This window comes from Lynx canadensis, chromosome A1 (assembly GCF_007474595.2).
Source record: "Lynx canadensis isolate LIC74 chromosome A1, mLynCan4.pri.v2, whole genome shotgun sequence".
NCBI lineage: Eukaryota > Metazoa > Chordata > Mammalia > Carnivora > Felidae > Lynx > Lynx canadensis.
In genome coordinates this window covers 73,664,138-73,687,595 of record NC_044303.2, presented here as the reverse complement: position 1 = coordinate 73,687,595, position 23,458 = coordinate 73,664,138, and the positions used below count along the sequence as shown (strand labels likewise).

Below are 23,458 nucleotides of genomic sequence, written 5' to 3'. Positions count from 1 at the left end.
AACTTATTTACTCTTCAAAACAATTTGTAAAATAGATGATATTCTCCCCATATTACCAATGAGGAAATAAACACAGAAATATTCATCTTAACTTCCCCTACGTGATACAGCTAGCAAGTATAGAGCCAGTATTTGAGCCTTCAGTGCTTCTATGGAGACTCCTAGGAAGAGATGACCAATAAATCAAATAGGACAGGAGTGTTACTAATCTTGAAAGAGAAGTGTGCAGTAACTTGCATATAGTTTTTGGAAAATTAGTCTCTGTAAACCTTACTATGCTCTTAATAACTGTCAAACTTGTATATCAAGTTATTAAGTAATCCTATATATCAAGACTTTTCTAAAATTATTTGTGGCCAATAGGCAATCTGTATAAACTCATCCTCTTTTCCTAGGTGTCACTGTATTCTCCATGTTGCACTTGTCTCCTTTCCTCTTGGTTCCTCCTATCTACCTCTTCTCTTAAATATTTCATTAAACTCTATGAAACTGCTGATATTCAACCATGTTTGACCTACAAAAATGACAATTTTGTTTGGTTCAAGCTTATATAATTAAATTTTCTACTTCCTATTATGTAGTCTTACAGGAATCTAAAATTATAGTCATAACGTATATTGTTTCATTGATTATAAAAATCAGATATAAGATGGTTTCTTATACTACTTAGGCGGAATTGTCACGGGCTTCAAACCGAATTCCAAGGGTACTCCCTATATAAAAGAAAGGTTCACAATATTCACATTATTAAAAGTAGAAAACAAAACTTTATTTGATGAAAACTTCTTAAAAGTTCCAGAGTGAAGTAACAAAATCAACAACCTACAAATCTCTCAGTCCTTTGCATTTCACGCAAAATATTCTCTTCAGAAAAATGACCATTTCACAATATATATCCCTGTCTGTAGGCTAGACATGTCTGAGTGGATAAATGGATATAAAATTCAAAAGAGAAGAAAATGAAAATATTTTAAAAATAAAAATCTGAACCCTCTCCTTGGGGTGTATTGCAATATGGTTACCAACATATTCAGCACCTTGTAATAATCAAGTTACTGATTTGAGTCATGAACAGCCCCTGAAATGAAAGAACATGTCACAGGCTGACAGCAGAAGAAAAATTGACATCAACTAGAGAGGAGCTGAAATACATGAAATCCACTCTTTCTGAACTATTTAACACTCACTACAAACAGCTAATTGTATGACTTAAAAAAGGAAGCAGCTCAGAGTTGGGAATATGGATATTTGTCCTCTGAGTGGCAATGGCATTCCTAATGCATCTTTAATGCTGTTAACAACATAGGACTCCACACTCAGGGACCAGTCAAATATTGGAAGATCTCATTTCACAGATTACCTTGGATATAGAAACTTTGAATTCCACTTTTCTTTTATTCTATCCCAAAACAAGGTTCACTGTAGACAGAAGTCTTTCAAGGCCTGAAGATCTTGTCAATATTGGATGGTAACATACCAAGTCAAGAAAGCCAAGAATATCCCGAATCAATGCACCAATAGAAAAGATCAGTTTCTTGAGTCTTCGCTTTGCCTCTTTATTGAGGATCCTGAAAAAGTTAGTCAGGAAACAAATGAGGCAGGCAAGATGCTGCTTGCAAGCAAAAGAATTCTAGACTCACTAAATAATTTTAAATGAGCTTTAACCATGAGAGAAAGCTAGAAATCAACAGCCCAATTTTCTTTAAAAGGGCAGATGGTACCTTTTATCTTGAGTTTAGGAATAAAACTATCTGCAACAAAATGTGTGGCGATCGAGTTATAAGAAACCACTTCATGCTTAAGTATTTCAAATCATGATGCTATTAAGTGAATTTGTGTTTGATTTGTTTATATGTAATTTTATTGGATTTTGTGAAATTGTCCATAATGTTTATATACTCTTTAAAAGGACAATAATCTGTGCTTACCTGCTTCTATATCTGAAATCACCCATCATAATCATATACAAGCTTATTTACTAGAGAACTACAAGGTTATATTTTGTACCACAAGCTCTGTTCCTATTTAGTGTAGACTTAATAAAACCTTCTACTGTCTTAATGCAGTCTTGTATAGAGCAGTCGTGTTTATAACACAAGTTGTTCAGTACCCAACATGGTCAGTCATTCCCATCATAATCACTGTAACCCTGGTAACCACTGTTCCTTCTCTCATGGATACTGGACATCTTTTTCCATGCCGAGTCCTGATGGAAACTAGCACTGAAAGACCGGCCCAGGCGCCCATGCTGCTTCTTGGAGATATTATCTTCACTCTCAGATTTGGCTATTCCCTGGGCATGTGTTGGAGGTTGTGATTCTTGTCTAATGGTTCCAAATGGAAAGTTCCAAAGGCCAAATCGTTGCCAGTTAAGTCTCTGGAATGCTATGATGCAATGCAAATTTCCCCCAACCTGAGAAGAAAAAAAAAAAAAAAGTTGGGTTAAGAAAGTGAAAGGAAGTTAATTATACTAATAATGTGGGTTCCTATGAATTGCCTTATGTTTCCCCCTTCACCTGCCTCAAAACAGTACTTACCCTTTTCAGATACCACCAGATCACCTTATCCTGCATCATTCTTGACCAGCTGCCTTTACAAAAATATAACAATGCCCACAGGAGCCAAAACAACCCCCCCACCACCACCCATATGACTCTGCACTGGTCACACACACTGCTGCTTCCCCATCTGCCCAATCCAAACACCAAGATCTCCTCTTCCTGTCTCCTATATGTTCTTGATGTTAGTAGGACCATATCAGTGGAATGTCAACTCAATCCACAGAATCTACTTTCACTGAGAACCTCCCCAAGCCTCCTTGTTTGTACACATGACTCTGCTTCATGGCCACAGTTCATCTGGCTCAGAAGTGAACACCTGACCCAAGCTGGGCCAAAACTATGGGACTGAGCCTGGGCAGGCCACTCTCAGCCTATCTAGACTGCTCACCTGAAAGGGAGACATAAGTTGAAGTTCTTGATCTTCAGAAAGTAAATATTCAGACAGATAAGAACAACATGTAACTCCCAGAAGAATGAGACAGAGAAGCTACTTGGCCCCTGCCACCATTCTTTTACCAGGTACCAGTCCCTTCTGATTCCAGGCTATCCTCCTTGTGTTTTCATTCTAAAAATACCCCTCTTTCCTGAACATAATTTTCACTCTTCTATCTGAGATAATCTGAACTGGATTTCTGTTATTTACAACCTAAGGAGTACTGAGTAAAACAGTGCCTTTTGTCGGCTTGGGAAATATCTTCAGCTACAATGGTGTTCTTACCTTCTTTGTTTTTCGATACTGCAGCCCCCTCTCTAAGTGTCGGATATCTAGATATTCTGGATTTTGAGTGTTGAGATCAGTAACAATATCTGCCCACCTATAGTGAAAAAGGAAGGATAAAGCACACTTTTCTCTAAGTACAAAATACCACTGTAATGGAACTTTTCACATGAGCAATTTGCTACAATATTACCATAACGATAATTCTTTCATAACAAGATTGTTCCACATCCTAAGCCCTAATTCTTTTTTTATGACAAGTCTGCTTAACCAACTATTGCCAAGATTCTTGGTTCAAAAAATGGCTACTTTCATTATGAAATACATATTTATCAACCCGTTAAATGACATCCTGCAGGCTAGAGTAGAAACAGCCCATATTTCCGTTTCAATTAGAGTCGAGTTTTCAAAAGATTTCAAAGTTAACGTGTTTATTCACAGATAACATGATTGATTGTATAGAAAACACAAAGCAATTACAAATTACTTTGGATTATAAAACTATTACTGGAATTGTGAGTGAGTCTGATGAAAATGCAAGATTCAAGGACTATGTAGAAAAATAGATTGCATTTTTGTACACTACCAGAAACTAATTCAGAAGTGAAATTTTTTAAAGGAAGGTGCCAAGAGGTACAAACTTCCAGTTATAGGATAAATAAGTACTAGGGATGTAATATACAACATGGTGATTATAGCGAACACTGCTGTGTGACATACAGAGAAGTTGTTAAGAGAGTAGATCCTAAGAGTGCTCGTCACAAGGAGAATTCTTTCGTTAACCTACTGTAGTCATCATTTCACAATATATGTAAATCAAACCATCATGCTCTACACCATTAACTTATATAGCAATATGTGTCAATTATGTCTCAATAAAACTGGAAAACAGACAAATGTTTTATTGCAAATGGTATCGATTTGCAATACCATCAAAAAACATAATAAACTTATAGATCTGTACAGCATAATGGCTACAGTTAATAATACCGTATGGTACACTTGAAACTTGCTGAGAGAGCAGATCTTAAGTGTTCTCACCACATATAGGCAGAAAAGGTAACTATGTGAGCTGATAGATATGTTAATTGACACTTGATTGTGGCAACCATTTCACAAAATGTAGATCAAATCAGCACACAGTACACTTTAAATATATACATTGTATTTGTGTATTACAACTCAATAAAGCCAGGAAAATAAAAAAAAAATAAGTAAAAAAAAAAAAATAACAATATCAAATATTGGAGAAGATATGAAGAAAAGCTGGGTTCTCCATACATTGCCTGTAGGAGTACAAAATGGCATAACCCCACTGGAGAACTTTCTCCCAGCTTCTTAAATACACAGCTATCCTATAATCAGCAACCCCAATCCTAGATACCTATCCAAGAGGAAGAAAACATATAAACATGTCCTCCAAAAACTTGCACAATAAAATGTGGCAGATCCATACAGCAGAAAATTATTTGGCCATATCAAGGAATGAAGTTCTGGTCTATGCCACAACACAGATGAACACTGAAAACTTTACTCTAAGTGAAAAAAGATACGAAAGTCCACATATTGTATGATTCCATTTATAGGAAATGTCCATATCAGGCAAATGCACAGAGATAGAAAGTAGATCAGTGTTGCCAGGGAGTGAGGGGAGGGGGCTGGGGAGTGACTGCTAATGGGTATGGGGTTTTAGTTCCTAGAATTAGATCATGGTGGTTGATGCTCAACTCTGAATATACGAAAATCCACTGAATTGTATACATTTTTAAAAGGGTGAACCTTATGGTATGTGAATTTTATCTCAGTGAAGCTGTTACCTAGAAATTTTCTAACGATATAAACATTAGCGTTCCTAATAGCTTTACCCACATAAGACCAAACTCAAAATAATCCAAATGGTCATCAGCAGAAAAATGGATAAAAAATCGTGGTACACTTACACTAGTTAATACCACTCAGCAGTAAAAAAAAAAAAAAAAAATCATGATATGCATGACAAAGTAGATGAATCTCACAAGGTTACTTAAATGATAGAAGCCAGATAAGAAAGAATATTTTATGACTCCATTTACATGAATTTCAAGAACATGCAAAGCAACCCATCATGACAGAGCAGAGGCTGTCTATGGGGACTGACAGGAAAGGAGAATGAGGGTACTCTCAATACAATGAAAATGTTCCATATCTTGATTGCAGTGATGATTACACAGGTATATTCATTTATCAAACTCCACCTAATTATACAATTAAGATCTGTGCATTTCACTATATGTAAATCTTACCTAAATTAAAGAGAATAAGGGAAGTTAACATACTTTTTACAGTGAATAGCAGGATGTTTTCTACTTGATTCTCCAATTAAGATCCAATACTCTACTTCTTGTGGTGAGAAGGGACCCCTGCTAAATATAAAACAGATTAAAAGTAGGCTTAATAAAGGTCATTCACTCCCTTGAAAATATTGCTTCCACTATGTTAATAAAAAATATACTAAAGTTATTCAAAGATGACATTCATTAATACTAGAATAGATAATTGGAGTTTAAGCTTGAACAAACTTCTTAAGACCATTAAAGAGAAAGCATAAATAAAACTTAGGTCTTGATCTCAATTATAAAATCTAGGGATAAAAAAAAAAAGAAAAAAAAATGAAATATACCACCTATTAGAATCTAAAAAAAAGAGAAAAAAATCCTAGCATCCTACAAGCATTCTTCAGCTACTCCTCTCCTTTCACTGTGCATTTAGAAGTTTTCAAAAGGCATCCTAAAAATGAAACCCTAAAGTCAGATGCCTAAATCCCCCTCCGGGAAATTCAAGTAGATCTAGAGGGATTTGCACAGTTGTAAAGGCGTCTCAGGTGATGCTTAGGTACAGGCAGAGGTGTGGAACTCTCCCCTAATGGGTACAAAGTTGGACTACCTACTTTTTCATGTTTTATGTTTGATAGATGTCTGGAGTAAGGTGAAGCCTCAGGATGAAACCATAGAAGAAACAATATACCTCACCTCCAGAGAGATGAATAAAACATTTTAGGATTCGGAGAGATCAAGTACTTTCCCTCTTGTTCCTCATTCACAAAACTATAATGTCCAGCTTCCTGGTTCTCCCAGATCTCAGGATACTGCCCCAGCATCCCCCAACCCCACAGTGCCTTGAGAGGGACTCATGCTTGCATGGCCTCCAGCCTCAAAGAACCCATCCTATCCCCAGATGAGGAAGCCATGTTCTCCCTGGCTGACCTTCAGCCTTCACCAAAAGAAGGGGGCTGCCCTCTCCTCCTCCTCAATGACCGATGCTACCCACCCAGGAAAACACTGATAAATTCCACATTTTTCACTAGGAGGAAAGAAGATGCTTCTTAATGTGCTCAGTTGGGACAACTTTTTGACACAAGATCCCCTAACTCATTTTCCATGTGAACAATGGATGAAAACACAGTGACATAATATGTGAAGTCCTTTGCAATCATTTTGTAATAAAGGTAAAAGTGGTTTTTCAGATGTCTTTCATTGCACGAGTCTGAACAACAGCATCTAAGTGGATAATGTAAAAGCCCAATTAACCAAATGCAATTCTGCAAAAGAACTAGCTAAATATTTAGAGCATAGTCTAACTTGATGCAAATGAAAGAAATAATCAAGGCTTCCAATTTCTGAGTGACTAAATATTTCCTAAATGCTTTCTTTTTTTGGTGAGTTACCCACATAAAATATGGAAATGCTTCTCTCAGTAAGTTATCCACATAAAATATGGAAATCCTTACCTGAAAGCTTTATTAGCTTTAACAGGGGTTGCTTCGAAGCCAATTGGACAAAAATAATGATTTTGGCAATGATAGATATAAGCCAGTGATTCATCTTTCAATCCATGAGTTAACTTCGACAAGGCCCCAGAAGCTACACAAAACAAAAGCAAACAAACTGAGGAACCATAAAGCACTGTGGACGCTTTACGCAAATGACTAGCTAAGGACTGAAGGGAAGACATGACTTGGAAGACACTGACATTGCTGGGGGAAAAGGAGAAGCTTTATAGATACACAAAAATATGAATAAATGTAGTTTCAGTTTTACTCTTTTGACTGAAATTCAGATAAACTGAATAGGAAACTTAAGACCTGAAATATGTCCTTGCTTACCAAAATCTTCTAATAACACCTACTTGTCTACAGAATTTAATTACCACATAAAACCTAACACCTAGTGTGTACAACAATGGTCTCAACTTTTCTGGTTGTGCACATCTGTCACGGGAAATTTCTGAATCAACATGCCCATAAGAAGCATTTTTGTTTATAGATACTATGGTACTAATAGTACTTTATAGAAGACATACAAAAGGTAGGAATTTGAAATTAAATTAAAATACTGACAATATAGGGGTGCCTGGGTGGCTCAGTCAGTTACGTGTCCGACTTCAGCTCAGGTCATGATCTCACGGTTTATGGGTTCAACCCCCCCCCCCCCCAATCAGGCTCTGTGCAGACAGCTCAGAGCCTGGAGTCTGCTTTGGATTCTATGTCTCCCTCTCTCTCTGCCCCTCCCCCACTCACGCTCGCCTGCTCTCTCTGTCTCTTTCAAAGATGAACAAACTTAAAAAAAATTTTTTTTTTTAATAATGACATTGTATTATGTTCTTCTCATTCCACAGTGGTCATCTCACACAGCCCCAGTAATGTATACGTCCCCAGTTTGAAGAGCACTGATGTTGATGGGTAGATAGTACACAGACTCCAAAAATGCAGACTTTCCCCGCTAATACACACTTTAATGTTTCTACAAAAGTTACCCAGACTTGAGGGACAGGTTTCTCAAGCCAAGTAATGAGATAAGAACATCTCTCAGACAGGCTGATCATACCACAGACTCCTTCTTTTATATTTCCCACAGCTATATTAGTTGTGAAGTAATTTCAAAAGTAGTATCATAAGCAATAAGTTTTTACCAGCACTCAATATTTAAAGCCATTGACTGAGGTCTCATTAACATGCATCTCCCGGAAGAAACTAAATTATTCATGAACAAATAGCCCATTAAAACTGGAAAGCCTAAAAATAGGTGAAGTAGATGAAAGCTTGCAATTTGTGGTTTCTCTAATTGACTTTCTGGCCACTGAGATGGTTGGAGACCACTAAAAACAGCAGATCAATAGCTGTAGCACAGCTAAGAAGGCAGGACCCCACCCTACCCCTGTAGATACACGCGATTTGTGGGCTCCATGGAGACAATAACATTTCTGGCTTAAATTCTTTCTCCAAGGCTTCATGTAGGTCTTTCCCATAGATTTTACTTCATGGCCAGAAGCACCAGAACGTACCTGTATGGCAAGGTGATCTTTTCCACTAAAATCTCCATTTCATAATGACAAATGATAAATCTTTCTGCAGATTTTTGTTGACCTCCCCTGACAATTTAAAAACTGACACCCAAGGGCAGCTCTAAATGAAGAACCATCAGAACTAAAATTCAGAAGAGGGTCAGTATGTCACTTCCTTCATAACAGATGGGTTCTAGGATAGTGAGCAAACATAAATGTATGCATTTAGTCTCCTAACAGATTAAATAATTACAAAAGATGGTGACACACATAGTTGGTTTAGAAAAAAATCTTCAAACCTTTCTTAAAATTGTGAAAATGCCCCATAAAAAATTTTCCGAAATGACTAAAAGTTTTAATGAAAAGAATTTTTATTTTAGCTTCTTAATGGCTATCTTTAAGTATTTCACATTATCCTTCTTTAAGTCGAATGTAACACAAAACACCTGTGAATAGTAATGAGTCTAATTTCCTAGAATATATTCAGTATTTCAGAAGCAAATGAGATAACTAAGAAAATTTGCTCTCATTAACCTTCACATCTTTTTGTCCACTGTAAACACTCTTTGACCATGTCCTCATTTTCTAGAAGACATGAGGTGATTTTTCTTCTGTAGCATAATGGTTATTGGCTTAGTGCTAGCCAGGGATGTTTCTGCTCCTTACCGCAAGGTTCTGATTGATTTAGAGCAGGGATTAGCAAGCTTTTTCTTAAAGGGCCAGAGAGTAAATATTTGAGGTTTGTGGGTCATGAGCACTACTCATACTACTCAACTCTGCCATTGTAGCATGGAAACAGCCATAGGCAATGTGTAAGCAAATGGATATGGCTATGTTCCAATCAAACTTTATTTACAAAAAGGACTGTAGTTTGATGACCTCTAATTTAGATCAGTAATTTTCAGACTTTTTTCCATATGGAACCCTGGTGCAAGGAACGTTGACATGGCATACTAGTGCATAAAAAAAGCCAAAAGCAAGTTGCTGTGGCCAAAAAGGAGGTAGGGAATCTAGATCCCAAGTTCTCCCCCGACCCTGCACCAAGGCACCACCATAGAATTCCCATGGCTCACCTGAGCACAATCTGAAAATCACCATATTTCCTATCAATGGAAGACCCAGCTCTTGAAAAAGAGGTTGGATAATGCCTCTTTAGAAAGACCACAGCAATAGTTCTCAAGCTTGACACACAGGACTTGTTAAACACTTGATGGCTGGTACCCAACCCCAGAGTGTCTGAGCCAGCAGGTCTGGAGCGGGGACCAAGAATTAGTATGTCTAACAAGTTGCACAGGTGATGCTGATGTTGGCATTCTGAGAACTGGCCTAGAGTTAAAGGAAAATTTCATTTAATTCAATTCAGTAAGCAATTTCTGTGCACCTACTAAGTATACCAGGAACCGCAGGCAAACAAAAGGCAAGTGATACACAGCACCTGAAGCTGCCCTCAGAGGGAAGATAAAACAAGTAACCTTAATATAGAGTGGGATAAGACAGAGCCACAGAAAAGGGTTGTAATTCAAAGGAGGAAGAGCACATCAGGTTTGAAGAATCAAGAAAGGGAACATTCAAGACAGAACTTCACCAAGTGGTAGGATTTCAGCAATCCGGACAGAGGAACGGGCATGAGGAAAAAACAAAGTCATTACAGGGGAGGGATGTAATTAGGGAACAGCAAGTCGTCTACTTTAGAATCTAGGGTGTGATAGCGTAGCAAGGCCTACCGTACAGCACCCCAAGAATTTCAGGACAAGGTCAGAAAAATGTCACCCTCTGAAATAAAAAGACAGTAAATGCAGTATTTACTACATTGAGGTAGTCATCTGAAGACGTAACTTCCAGTCAGGAGAAGACATATCAATGTATTACTGATGGAAACTAAATTCAGAACGATGTTCAGCCTAGACCAGAGAATTTCTAAAAAAATCTGACACTTAAGTAACAAAGCAATCACTTCCAAGTGCAGGACCATGATCTGTATGGCACACAGAAGAAGAAAAGAACTAGGAGAATCAGCTGGCCAGCTGAACGGTGAGGAGATTTCCTGAGCTGCAGACAAGAGAATTCCGGTGCCTTGGTTTATTATATCTCTCACTGTAAGTTAATATATAAACAGTCTGGTTTTTTTTTCGTTTCTTTAGTGTGAATTTGTTCTATACAGGTTGATTGATCATCTATAGGAAAACTGTAGAGAAGTCTAGAAGAATACATCAGAATGTATTTTACACGTTCAAAGACAAGAACCAGGGGGTGCCTGGGTGGCTCAGTCGGTTAAGCGTCCAACTTCAGCTCAGGTCATGATCTCACGGTTTGTGAGTTTGAGTCCCAATTCAGGCTCTCTGCCATCAGCACAGAGCCTGCTTTGGATCCTCTGTCCCCCTCCCCCCTTTCCCCTTCCCCCGCTTATGTGCACAGGTGCATGCTCTCTCTCGCACTCTCTCAAATAAAGAAACATTTAAAAAAATCCTCCATGCCTTAAAAAATAAATAAAAACAAGAACCAGATTCTTTAACCCAGCACATAATATCATCCTACAAGACTCTTCCTCCCTTGACATCTTTTAAATACAACTGGTTCAGGGGCACTTGGGTGGCTCAGTCAGTTAAGCATCCGACTTCAGCTCAGGTCCTGATCTCACAGCTTGTGGCTTCAAGCCCTGCATCCAGCTCTGTGCTGACAGCTCAGAGCCTGGAGCCTGCTTCAGATTCTGTGTCTCCCTCTCTCTGCACCTCCCCTGCTCAGGCTGTGTCTCTGTCTCTGTCTTTCTCTCTCTCAGAAACAAACATTTAAAACATTTAAAAAATAATAAATAAATAGATAAATACAACTGGTTCATGTAGAACAGCAGTGAAAGGCCAGTCTGCATTGGCTTTGAGTGATGCTAACAATTTTATGCTTTAAGCAAGCACTAGAGAGCTCCTAAAATAGAAGGATCTATTAGCACTACTCTTTGAAAAGATCTACCTGCCACAGTGTCTAATAAGAATTGGAGAAACCAGTGGATGAGGAGAGCAGAATATTAATGCATCATCCAGCCGAGATGTGCTAAGGTTCTGTAGTGAGCTCAGAGTAGTGGCCACAGTGAGAGTATCTGTGAGTAATACAGATAGGGATAGGGCAGAGGTAACTATTCTCTGTTACGCAAAATTAATGAGTTATGACACATACCAGAATAAAGATGGCATACATGAACATTAGTATAACTGTTAAGCTAGCTGATTTTTAAAAATGAATCAAGGGGCGCCTGGGTGGCTCAGTCGATTAAGCGTCTGTCTCTAGATTTTGGCTCAGGTCATGATCTCACGGTTTATGAGTTCAAGCCCCATATCAGGCTCTGAACTGACAGCTCAGGGCCTGCTTGGGATTCTCAGTCTCTCTCTCTCTCTCTCTCTCTCTCTCTCTCTCTCTCTCTCTCTTTCTTTTCCCTTCCCCTCTGCGTGCTCTCTCTCTCAAAATAAACTTACAAAATAAGATGAATCGAGATTTGCCAGGAATCAATGTTGGTAGCTAAGCGAACCAAGAGTTTTAAGGTATCTGAATAATAATAATAGTAATATAATGGTAAAACTGAACCACTAGTTTGAACTAGTTGCTGACAACTTACTCAGAGTTTTATTATGAGTGATTACATCTCTGAAAAAAAAATACTTCCCTTCATATCAACAGTTAAATCTGCTAATTGTATCAAAATCCCTGTATTTTGTTTTTAGTCCATGAGTGAGCTCAGTTTCCACTGACTGAGGGACCGCTGGAAATGAGCAGGTCAGCAAACACTAGGGAGGTACAAAGTCGAAGAAACCTAGAACCCAGGAAAGCAGGCCTAACAGTCGTTACAGGATAACTTAAAAAGAGAATATACATTTCAAAGTATTTTTCAAGTGAACAGCAACCGGTGACAATGGTATTCACTACTGAACAAATGAGACTACTCAGTCCACTGAGACAAATGAGAAAAGCCAATTTTAGAACTTTTTCTTCCACAAAGAGGGAGAACAGAAAGGTCTTCTGCTTGACACAGATATCGCCCCTCTGACTACAATCAGAAGTTCTAGGGCAGCATGAGCGAGGTCACAGGGCACCACATATGGACTCAAAGGGCTACCGAAGGCAGTCCTTGCGGTCAAGGAGCTGGACAGACACGTTAAAAAGATGAAACGTAAGGCTGCATATGCCAAATGGCCAATGACAAATGCAAATAATCAGTCCTATAGCAATTAAGAAGTGGCACCTTAAGTGGCAGGGAAAGCTTCAGCAATATAGCAGGGTTTGTGCAGGATAACATTGTTGAGAAGGAAGACCAGAAAATTCCATGGTAGGAAGCGGATCAATTATCCTTCAGGAAATACACACAGAAAAAGAAATAGTCAGGGAGGCACCCGGGTGGCTCAGTCAGTTGAGCGTCCAACTCTTGATTTCAGCTCAGGTCATGATCTCATGGTTTGTGAGATGAGTCCTGCGATGTTAGCATAGAGCCTGCTTAGGATTCTCTCTCTCTCTACCTTTCTCTCTCTCAAAATAAATAAATAAACTTTATTTTAAAAAAAGAAAAAGAGGGGTGCCTCGGTGGCTCAGTCAGTTAAGCGTCAATTCTTGATATTGGCTCAGGTCATGATACCACAGTTCATGGGATCGAGCCCCACAATGGGCTCTGCACTGACAGTGTGGAGCCTGCTTGGGATTCTCTCTCTCCCTCTCTCTCTGCCCCTCCCTTGCTTGCCCTTTCTCTCTCTCTCTCTCTCTCTCTCTCTCTCTCTCTCTCTCAAAATGAATAAACATTAAAAAAATTTTAATAAAAAATTAAAAAAAGAAAAAGAAATAGGAGTCGAGTATCGTGATAGGGAACATGAAAATAGAAATAAAACCGTGAAAATATATTATTAAAATTCATTTGAAGAAATGGCAGCAATCCTACTCCCCATGCCAAGAGAAGGGGGTTGGGTCAGGGGAATAGGTGAATAGGTAGTTTATAACACTCCTCAGTGAAAAAGACTTCGTGGGGGCGCCTGGGTGGCGCAGTCGGTTAAGCGTCCGACTTCAGCCAGGTCACGATCTCGCGGTCCGTGAGTTCGAGCCCCGCGTCGGGCTCTGGGCTGATGGCTCAGAGCCTGGAGCCTGTTTCCGATTCTGTGTCTCCCTCTCTCTCTGCCCCTCCCGCGTTCATGCTCTGTCTCTCTCTGTCCCAAAAATAAATAAATTAAAAAAAAAAAAAAAAGACTTCGTGTACGTTGGAGGAAGTTTAAACATACAGGTAAAAATGTCTGTAGAGCCCAGTGCCACACAGCCTAGATTATTAGGGGCACTGGTTAATCTACACATCAAATCATTAAATTAAAAAAGTCATAAAGAACCCAAGAAATAAAATAAATAAAATACAAACCCTCAAAAATCTGCAAATGAGAGTTTCTAATAAAAGTATGGCATAAAATCTTAAAGGTGGACAGGACATTTGGACAAAAATTGCTTAAAATTCGAGAAGAGTGGTTCCTAAACCAACTGTCTCCGGGGCCCTATTAGTATTTTCTTACATTCCATTAATAAATAACGATGTTTCTTAATTTGGGAATTTGATTAAATTTACATAACTGACGTTTCTGCTATACTCAGATTTTCTTTGATATCATATTCTTTCTGATATCACATTTCTTTCATATTATAATTCCTCTGAGTCTTCATTATTCCCTTGATTTACTTTAATTTTATTGACCTTTCTCTGCATAGAACCTGCCTCTCGATCTAGATGCTTGCTGATATTCATACAACAAAAATCTACAAACTTCTCTGATGAAATCCTCTTCTGATCCATAGGCAATAAGCAAGAAAAGAAATCCTGAGTCTCAGGCTGGTGTCTCCCGGTCCCCTCCTCATAATGCAGTCTTGAGACACCACCCTGAGAACTGTGTTATGGTATTTTTCCATTGTCTCAGACACATATGTGTGACATCCTCTCCATCAATTATTCCTTTGTTTATAGAAAAGGCCTGCCAATCGCTGCTCTAGGTTAATGATTCACAGTGCGGACACATCCAAGTGGTTACATAAGACCTCTTGGGGCACAGAAACAAAATACTAGAACATTTACTTCTGTTTGTTGTCATACTTAAAAAAACTAAGCTCTACTAATATCTACTCTATGGATTGAGCATGCATGTCGCAAAAGGCCACATGTCACACATGTGCAGTCCCCAGAGAAGAGTCAGAGTTCCACAGAAGAGGTGCTGGCTTACATCAGTAATTACTGCTTAATGAATAGAATCATTATTATACTTTGTAATAACGAGAAAATGACTGTTCAAATCTTTTGGGCCAGAAAACGATTCTACTTATTTTGCGAAAATAAACGTAAAGGTCTTAGGGCCAAATTATCCATTTTCTTTCACAAAAAGTCAAACGTCCCAAACCCACTTATTTGATGACAATGACACTCCAGTAACACTGATGTCAATTACAGTCATCATGGCAGATGCTTTTTTAAAAAAAAAAAAAAATTATTTTTTCGGGGCACCTTGGGCAGCTTAGTTGGTTAAGCATTTGACTCTTGATTTTGGCTCAGGTCACGGTCTCACAGTTGCATGAGTTTGAGCCCCACATCGGGCTCTGCGCACTGACCACACGGGGCCTGCTTGGGATTCTCCCTCTCTCCCTCTCTCTCTGCCCCTTCCCTGCTCGTGCTTTCTCTGTCTCTCTCTAAATAAATAAATAAACTTAAAAAAAAATTTATTTTTAAGGGAGAGAGAGAGAGAGCAAGCACTCAAGCAGGGGAGGGTAGAGAGAGAGGAGGACAGAGGATCCAAGCAGGCTCCTGCTGACAGCAGAGAGCCTGATGCAGACACAAAGCTCAAACTGGTGAACCCTGAGATCATTGACCTGAGCTGAAGTTGGATGCTTAATCGACTGAGCCACCCAGGTGCCCCTGACAGATACTTTTCTTAAAAAGAAAAAAATGTAACAATCTAAAAATCAAACAAACCCCCTGTGCTAAGGAGAAATAGAGCATTTGGGAGAAAAAATGTTCAGTAACATTTCTATTGGTATATAATTTTGTTGGTGAAAATGAGATATGTTAATTACAAAAAATACTAGCCATATAATAGCTCTAAAATGTGCAAGGACCGTTAAAAGCAGCCAACGCTAGGACCCACGAAGCAAGTGGTTAGGTTTGAGATCTGCAACCAGGAGACCTGATCTGACACCTAAAAATATCACTCACTACTGTGTAACCCTGTTCAGTTTATTGAACTTTCTCCACATCTCAGTTTCCTCATCAGTAAAGGGGGAAATGATACATCTGTGCAGGACTGATATGGAATTAAAGCAAGTAAATCAGTAAAGTGCCTAGCACAACTAAATTCCCACTAAAAGATGGTTTTACTACTATAAAGTCAATGCTTAAAAACTAAGAAATAATAATATATAGTAAAATGTATCAAAAATGCCCTTCATTTAAATGAAATTACCCTCTAAAGTTTACACCATATGGGCAAGGTGACAGTGGTCAATGTGATATACCATATGATCATGGCCATGATAAACATCTTGTTTTACAGGCTGATATTATAAGCTATCAACACCATAAACTAAAGTACAGACCTGGCAAGGGTAAAATCTAGAACCAACATAATTAATATTATTTTCCTTTAACTTGAAGAGATAAGGTATAAGGTGTCTCTTTCCTAGAACAAAAAATATATACATTCTTAGGAAATGTGTCATCTGGCTAACAGGGAGAAATTAGTAAATATTAGTAAAAAGTACATTAGGGAACACCAGGGTTACCAAAGATGTTCCTTACTTGTCAGTGCTGATGTGGCTCAGTCAGTTAAGCATCTGACTTTGGCTCAGGTCTTGATCTCATGGTTCATGAGTTCGAGCCCCACATTGGGCTCTCTGCTATCAGGACAGAGCCTGCCTTGGATCCTCTGTCCTGTTCTCTCTGCCCCTTCCCAGCTCGTGCTCTCTCTGTCTCTCAAAAATAAACATTTTTTTTCAAGTTCAAAATTAAGCCAATAATCTAAATGATATGGAAAACTCTCTATATATCCATAACCAGTACTACTCCTGGTTAAACAGTGCTTGGTTTAATTACTATATGCATATCGATGAATAAATCTGGTTTTAAAGAACAGATGTTGATCAAAATACACAAATTAATCACAGAAATATGATAATATCCATGGTATATTGTGGTCTAAAGAATTCTGAGTTTAGGACTGTTTCATACAACTAAACATACATAAATGTGAAAATAAACACAAATATATAAAATACAAAGTTTTTAAACTGATACATCATTTTATCTTCCCTGTGATACATATACCCTACATCACCCTGCCAATGACATTACAAAAACACTGGTTAAAATATTGAAAAGATCGTTAAAATACGTAACTGATGCACTTCCAGAGATTAAAAAAGAGATAAAAATAGATCTTAAGAAGGCTTTTGTCCTGAGGGTTTCTGCTAAGCCCCATAAAATTTAAGGTACTTCAATGGCTGCAGGAAGGATGCAGGAAGTAAGCCTGGGGTTGCCCAGGATGGAGAGGGAAGGAAACCAGAATATGTCACCCAAAATATGCCTCTTTGACATAAAATTATTTTGAGCTGAAGGCAATTAAGAAGCCACAATGCAGGAAAAGCTCTCTCAACCCGCCCCCTCCCAACCTAAAGGCAGGATGTAAATTTTTCTTTTACTGGAGACAGACTCTTAGCCCAGAGATGGCACCAGAGGAATCTGCAAGCAAATCTTACTCCATTAGTGCCTTCCCAAAAATGTAACCCTCCCACAGTCTGCTGTCCTGGGACACTGAAAACGGCTTCCCTTTGTCCTGTCACTTCTTTACAAAGGTAATTGTTCTTTGTTGCAGAGGGTAAGTAAGCTGTCCTAAGCCACCACGCTGAGTTACTTTTCAGTGAGGTTTCTCCCACCTCAAGTTGTGCTGTAAACATTCATAAACTGGCTTTCTCTTGTTAATCTGTCAAATATAACTAGCATATAACTAAACAATCCTTAAAATCAATTACTCTTGGGGCGCCTGGGTGGCTCAGTCGGTTAAGCGTCTGACTTCAGCTCAGGTCACGATCTCGCGGTCCGTGAGTTCGAGCCCCGCGTCAGGCTCTGGGCTGATGGCTCAGAGCCTGGAGCCTGCTTCTGATTCTGTGTCTCCCTCTCTCTCTGCCCCTCCCCCGGTCATGCTCTGTCTCTCTCTGTCTCAAAAATAAATAAAACGTTAAAAAAAAAAAATCAATTACTCTCTGTGATAGCCAAGACTATTCTATCATGGAACTTTGTCACTTTCAAAGTCCATTGTCCTGTTATTAGATGTTATTATGTAGGCCTAACATCAAATATTCTACAATCTTGGCATTCCTTTTTAGGAAGAGGAGCTACAAATTCCATGTTTCTTCCTGAAAGAGTTTTACCAGCATGCGCGCGCGCACACACACACACACACACACACAGGCCCAAATAATACAAATAATGTGTTGAAACAGTGTTTAGGACATGTTTCAAAACTCTAAAAGTTCTACATGCAAAGAGGAGGACAATTAAAAATATTCACCGGTATATGGGAAAGCACCCTACAGATTTCTGTTACAATTTCCCCCTTGGATAAAGACATATAGAAGTAAAGACCGTGTTCAGGGTTTACAGAATGCCCCATTAATCAAATCAGCCAATCTTTGTGATGGATCCTAAAGTGTGTGTGTGTGTGTGTGTGTGTGTGTGTGTGTGTGTGTGTGTGTGTTTGTGTGTGTGTATGTGTAAAAATCTTCCATGTGTTTACCTACCAGTTTCTCCGGCTGTTTTATTCTTCCCATGAGGCTTATATAGAACGTACGAGCATCCTTTTACGTGAAAGTGGTCATTAATTTGTCTAAACCATCTGCAAATGACAAGAAAATGTGCTCATAGCAATATTTCCATAGCACAGATAACATCAATGCCATTCCAGAGAAATTCGGGCAGCACCCAAATTTGGCATATCCACTAGCAGTTGGGGCCCAGCAGCTGGAAACCTGGTCCACAATCCACTTCTACAGCACTGCTATTTCACAGAACTAGAAATAAGGTATTGTCTGTAAGTGAGGACTTCATACCTCATAAGTGTTGTATTTCCAGTGAAAGGGCCGAACCTAATATCTTCAAATGGAGGTTGAAAGCCCAAAATATGTAAAGCTTCTTCTTGGGTAACAGGTGGCAGACTAGAAAAGAAACATTGCCTTTCATTTTGCAGTTCCAATCGCATGCAAATGATAACCTGTCTCAACATTCATATGTCCATCTGATTTGGTTTTTGTTTTGTTGTTGTTATTTTTTTGTTTTCTTTTTTTTTTTTTTAATTTACACCTGAGTTAGCATAGAGTGCAACAATGATTTCAGGAGTAGGTTCCAGGGATTCATCCCTATGTGTAACACCCAGTGCTCATCCCAACAACTGTCCTGCATCTGATTTGTAAACAATTTTACTAATACAGGTGACCTTTGAATGACGTGGGTTTGAACTGTGCACTTACACACAGATTTTTTCTTTTTATAAATTCAGTGCAGAACTACAAATGTATTTTCTCTTTCTTAATGAATTTCTTATCAACATTTTTGTTCTCTAGCTTACTTTATTGTAAAAATACAGCATATAATACATGCAAAATACTACATACAAAATATGTGTTCATCTACTGTTTACTTTATTGGTAAGGTTTCTGGTCAACGGTAGACTGTTAGTAGTAAAGTTTTGGGGGAGTCAAAAATAATATGTGGATTTTAGACTGCCCTAACCCCTGCATTGTTTAAGGGTCAACTGTATTTTTAATGTTTATTTTGTCACAATAATGCATACTTACTTTTTCTTAATTTTTTTTTAATGTTTATTCATTTTTGAGAGACAGAGAGAGACAGAGCATGAGTGGGAAGGGGCAGAGAGAGGGAGACACATCTGAAACAGGCTCCAGGCTCTGAGCTGACAGCACAGAGCCTGACGTGGGGCTCGAACTCACAAACTGCGAGATCCTGACCTGAGCTGAAGTTGGATGTTCAACCGACTGAACCACCCAGGTGCCCCAATAATGCATACTTATTATTTTCAGCTAAAGGCTTATAAAAAATAGCAATTTATTTCTCGATTTATGAAAAATCTATTTTTAAAAATGTCCAATTACAGGAGCACCTGGGTAGCTCAGTTGGTTGAGTGTCTGGCTCAGGTCATGATCTCAGGGTCATGGGATCAAGCCCTGCGTGGTGCCTGCTTAAGATTCTCTCTCTCTCTCTCTCTCTCTCTCTCTCTCTCTCTCTCTCTCTCTCTCTCTCTCTCTCTCTCTCCCTCTGCCCCCCGCCCCACTCTAAAAATAATAAAAATAAAAGAAATAAAATATTTAAAAAGAAATCTTCAATGACAGAAAAAGCAATACAAAGTAACTTTGGAATTTGGAGTTTAGGGATACCACTAAATTAACATACTTACTTTCCAGCTCCTATTGTGCTGTACAAGAAATTCCAACAAGAAATTAATGAGGAGATGCCACAAGAAGTCTTATATTGCGGTCGGCTTATGCAGTACCTGAGAAAACAAAACATTGCTTTCTTCACTTGAATGAATACAAAATATGCATATAGAAATATAACACTCATGGCAACTAAATCTGTTAACATAATGAAAACTTCTCTCATTAAAGCCAAAGTAAAATCTTTACTCCCTTAAAATATTTTTGTATTTATTAAACATATCAGAAATGCATGCACAGCAACAATAAACCATCCAGTTTAATAAAGTTAGCTAAGTTTAACCACTAATTAAAGTAGATGTTCTCCAAACCAATGGAAAAAAATAATGATATATAAATGCAGATACCAACTACTAAAATTTCAGCATAAGTTACTAGTTGAGCTGCATACATGATTATTTGCAACTTCAAAAATACTGGAGAAATGAAACAAAGCATTGTCCCCATGTATCAACTTTTCAGAGATTTTTCCACTCAGACTACAAAACATCCATTTATCACCCACTGTGTCCAACTAAAACCAGCAGCTCCATTGTCACAGAGAATTTTTTCTTTTTAGAATTTAATTTTTTAATTTTATTTATTTATTTAATTTATTTATTTATTTATTTATTTATTTATTTATTTATTTTGAGAAAGAGAGAGCACGAGCTGGGGAGAGGCACAGAGAGACGAAGGCAGAGGATCAGAAGCAGACTCCACACCGACAGCAGAGAGCAGATGCGGGGTTTGAACTCACGAGCCATGAGATCATGACCTGAGCCAAAGTCCAATGCTTAACCGACTAAGCCAGCCAGGCACCCCATATCACAGAGAATTTTAAAATGTAGCACAAAATCCTTCCATAGCACAATTTCATTGCACTGACTAATCCAGACAATTTTCCAAACAGTCATGTGTCAAGAGAAGTGACCACAGCTCACATGAACAGAGGAGAAAAGAAGCAGACTATTCAATTTAAAAAAAAAAAAAAAAAAAAGAAAGAAATAGTGGGGCGCCTGGTGGCTCAGTCGACTAAGCGTTTGACTTCAGCTCAGGTCATGGTCTCACAGCTTGTGGGTTTGAGCCCTGCATCAAGCTCTGTGTTGAGAGTTTAGAGCCTGGAGCCTGCTTCAGATTCTGTGTCTCCCTCTCTCTCTCGCCCTCCCCGGTCATGCTCTGTCTCTGTGTCTCTCAAAAATAAATAAGCATTAAAAAAATTAAAAAAAAATAGTATTGGGTTTCAAATTATTTCCCTAACTGCTTTTTTTTTTTTTTTTTTTTTTTTTTTTTAGTAATCTCTATACCCTTGAAGCTCAAACCCACAACCCTGAGATCAAGAGTCACAGGTTCTACTGACTAAGCCAGCCAGGCGCCTCTCCCAACTGCTTTCTATTGAAGGTGCTAATAGTAGACAAAACAAAAAGGAGAAACAAGATTTATCATCACTAAACACAGTTTTAGTATTACCTTACAATTAATTACAAAAAGAGGGGAGCTGGATGGCTCAGTTGTTTAAGCATCTGACTCTTGATTTCGGCTCAGGTCATGATCTCACGGTTGTGAGACTGCGCTCCTCCTTGGGCTCTGAGCTGAGTGAGGGGCCTGCCTGGGACTCTCTCCCTCTCTCTCTGCCCCTCCCCATGCTTGTGCATATGCTCAAGGGCGCATATGCTCGCTCTCTCTCTGTCTCGAAATAAGTAAAAATATTTAAAAAATTAATTACAAAAAGAAAAATTGCAGGTGTATGTTTATTTGTATATGTGCATATAATATGCATAATGCACATACATAAGTCAACAATGACCCTTGTATCTACAGGCTTAAGATACAAAAGATAATTATGGTTACTAAACTATACGGTTATTATATAGCCACATAATACAGGGATTGTTATGGATTGAACTGCACCCACCTAAAAAAGATACACTGAAGTCCATGGGGCGCCTGGGTGGCTCAGGCAGTTAAGCATCCAACTCTTGATTTTGGCTCAGGTCATTATCTCATGGTTTGTGAGACTGAGCCCCACATTGGGCTCTGCACTGAAAGCATGGAGCCTGCTTGGGATTCTCTCTCCCTTTCTCTCTGCCCCTCACCCACTTGCAAGCACGTGCTCTCTGTCTCTTCTCTCTCTCTCTCTCTCTCTCTCTCTCTCTCTCTGAAAATAAATAAATAGGGGCACCTGGGTGGCTCAGTTGGTTGAGCGTCCGACTTCGGCTCAGGTCATGATCTCACGGCCCATGGGTTCGAGCCCCGCATCAGGCTCTGTGCTGACAGCTCAGAGCCTGGATCCTGCTTTGGATTCTGTGTCTCCCTCCCACTCTGCCCACCCCCCTCCCCCTGCCACTCATACTCTGTCTCTATCTCAAAAATAAATAAACATTAACAAGTTTAAAAATAAATAAATAAATAAACTTTTTTTTTTTTAATTAAAAAAAGATACGTTGAAGACCTAACCACAGGTACCTATGAATACAATCTAATTTGGAAATAAGGTCTTCACAGATAAAATCAAGTTAAGGTGAAGTCATACTTGAGTAAGGGTGGGCTCTTAATCCAAGATGGCTGGTGTCCTTATAAAAAAGAAAAAAGGGACATGCAGAGAGGAGAGTGCCGTGTGAAGACCCAAACACATGAAGGGAAAACTCAGAGACAGAAGTGTCGCAGCAGCAAGCCTGGGAATGCCAAGGACCGCCAACAAGGCACCAGAAGCTAGGATGAAGCAGAGTCTAGCCCTAGGATTTCAGAGGGAATGTGGCCCTCCCAACAGCTTGGGCTCTGACTCCCAACCTCCAGAACTATGAGCCAGTTCCTGTTGATTTAATCCAGCCAGTTTATGGCACTTTGTTATGGTAGCTCTAGGAAACTCATATGCTAATCATCATCATCCAGGAAACACTACAAACTGCTTTACATCCACAAAAGCAAAAAACCCTGAACACATTATGAATGGTTTTGTTTATAGCTATTTGCAAGGCTGTTTAAAAAAGAACTCCTACCCACAGAAATGACCCTGACTTGAGAAAGTGTTGGCGTTACAGGGCTCTCATATTTCAAACCCAGAAGCTAACTTCCATAAGAGCTCATGTATTCATAGCTACCACCTACATTCTGTTCTGCAACTAAATTTCCAACAAATGGACTTAGCAGTCACCATGACTTGTTTCCTGATGCTTTTCCATTCCTTATTTTTTCTCACCAGATATCTTGGGTGGTTGACATTCCTTGTTGAGTGGCTAAGAGCTCATGGCCATTGCAGTCACTCAATTCTTTCATGACTGGGAGTCTGTTGCTTCCATACTTGAATGACAACATAAATAGGACACTTGGGTGACTTTTCCTCTCCTGAGAAACATGATTCCACTGTAGCCTGATAGCTAGTACT

The 23,458-nt window shown here is 38.9% G+C and overlaps 1 protein-coding gene across 3 annotated transcripts in view; it reads right to left on the bottom strand.

Annotated features, from left to right (window-relative positions):
• The window catches only part of LOC115512585 (basic immunoglobulin-like variable motif-containing protein), a 78,171-nt gene that overhangs the window by 34,134 nt on the left and 20,579 nt on the right, over positions 1–23,458 (bottom strand). For 2 of the 3 annotated variants that reach the window (XM_030313764.1, XM_030313774.1), the window contains exons 4-10: positions 20,055–20,150; positions 18,694–18,798; positions 18,385–18,479; positions 7,046–7,178; positions 5,595–5,681; positions 3,280–3,376; positions 739–2,413 (exon numbers count right to left, since the gene is read on the bottom strand). In XM_030313764.1, the coding sequence (XP_030169624.1) occupies positions 2,120–2,413; positions 3,280–3,376; positions 5,595–5,681; positions 7,046–7,178; positions 18,385–18,479; positions 18,694–18,798; positions 20,055–20,150 (907 nt within the window). In that variant the 3' untranslated portion in view covers positions 739–2,119. Of the gene's footprint in view, positions 1–738; positions 2,414–3,279; positions 3,377–5,594; positions 5,682–7,045; positions 7,179–18,384; positions 18,480–18,693; positions 18,799–20,054; positions 20,151–23,458 lie in introns of those variants that run through there. The other variant, XM_030313780.1, reaches the window with a different exon arrangement.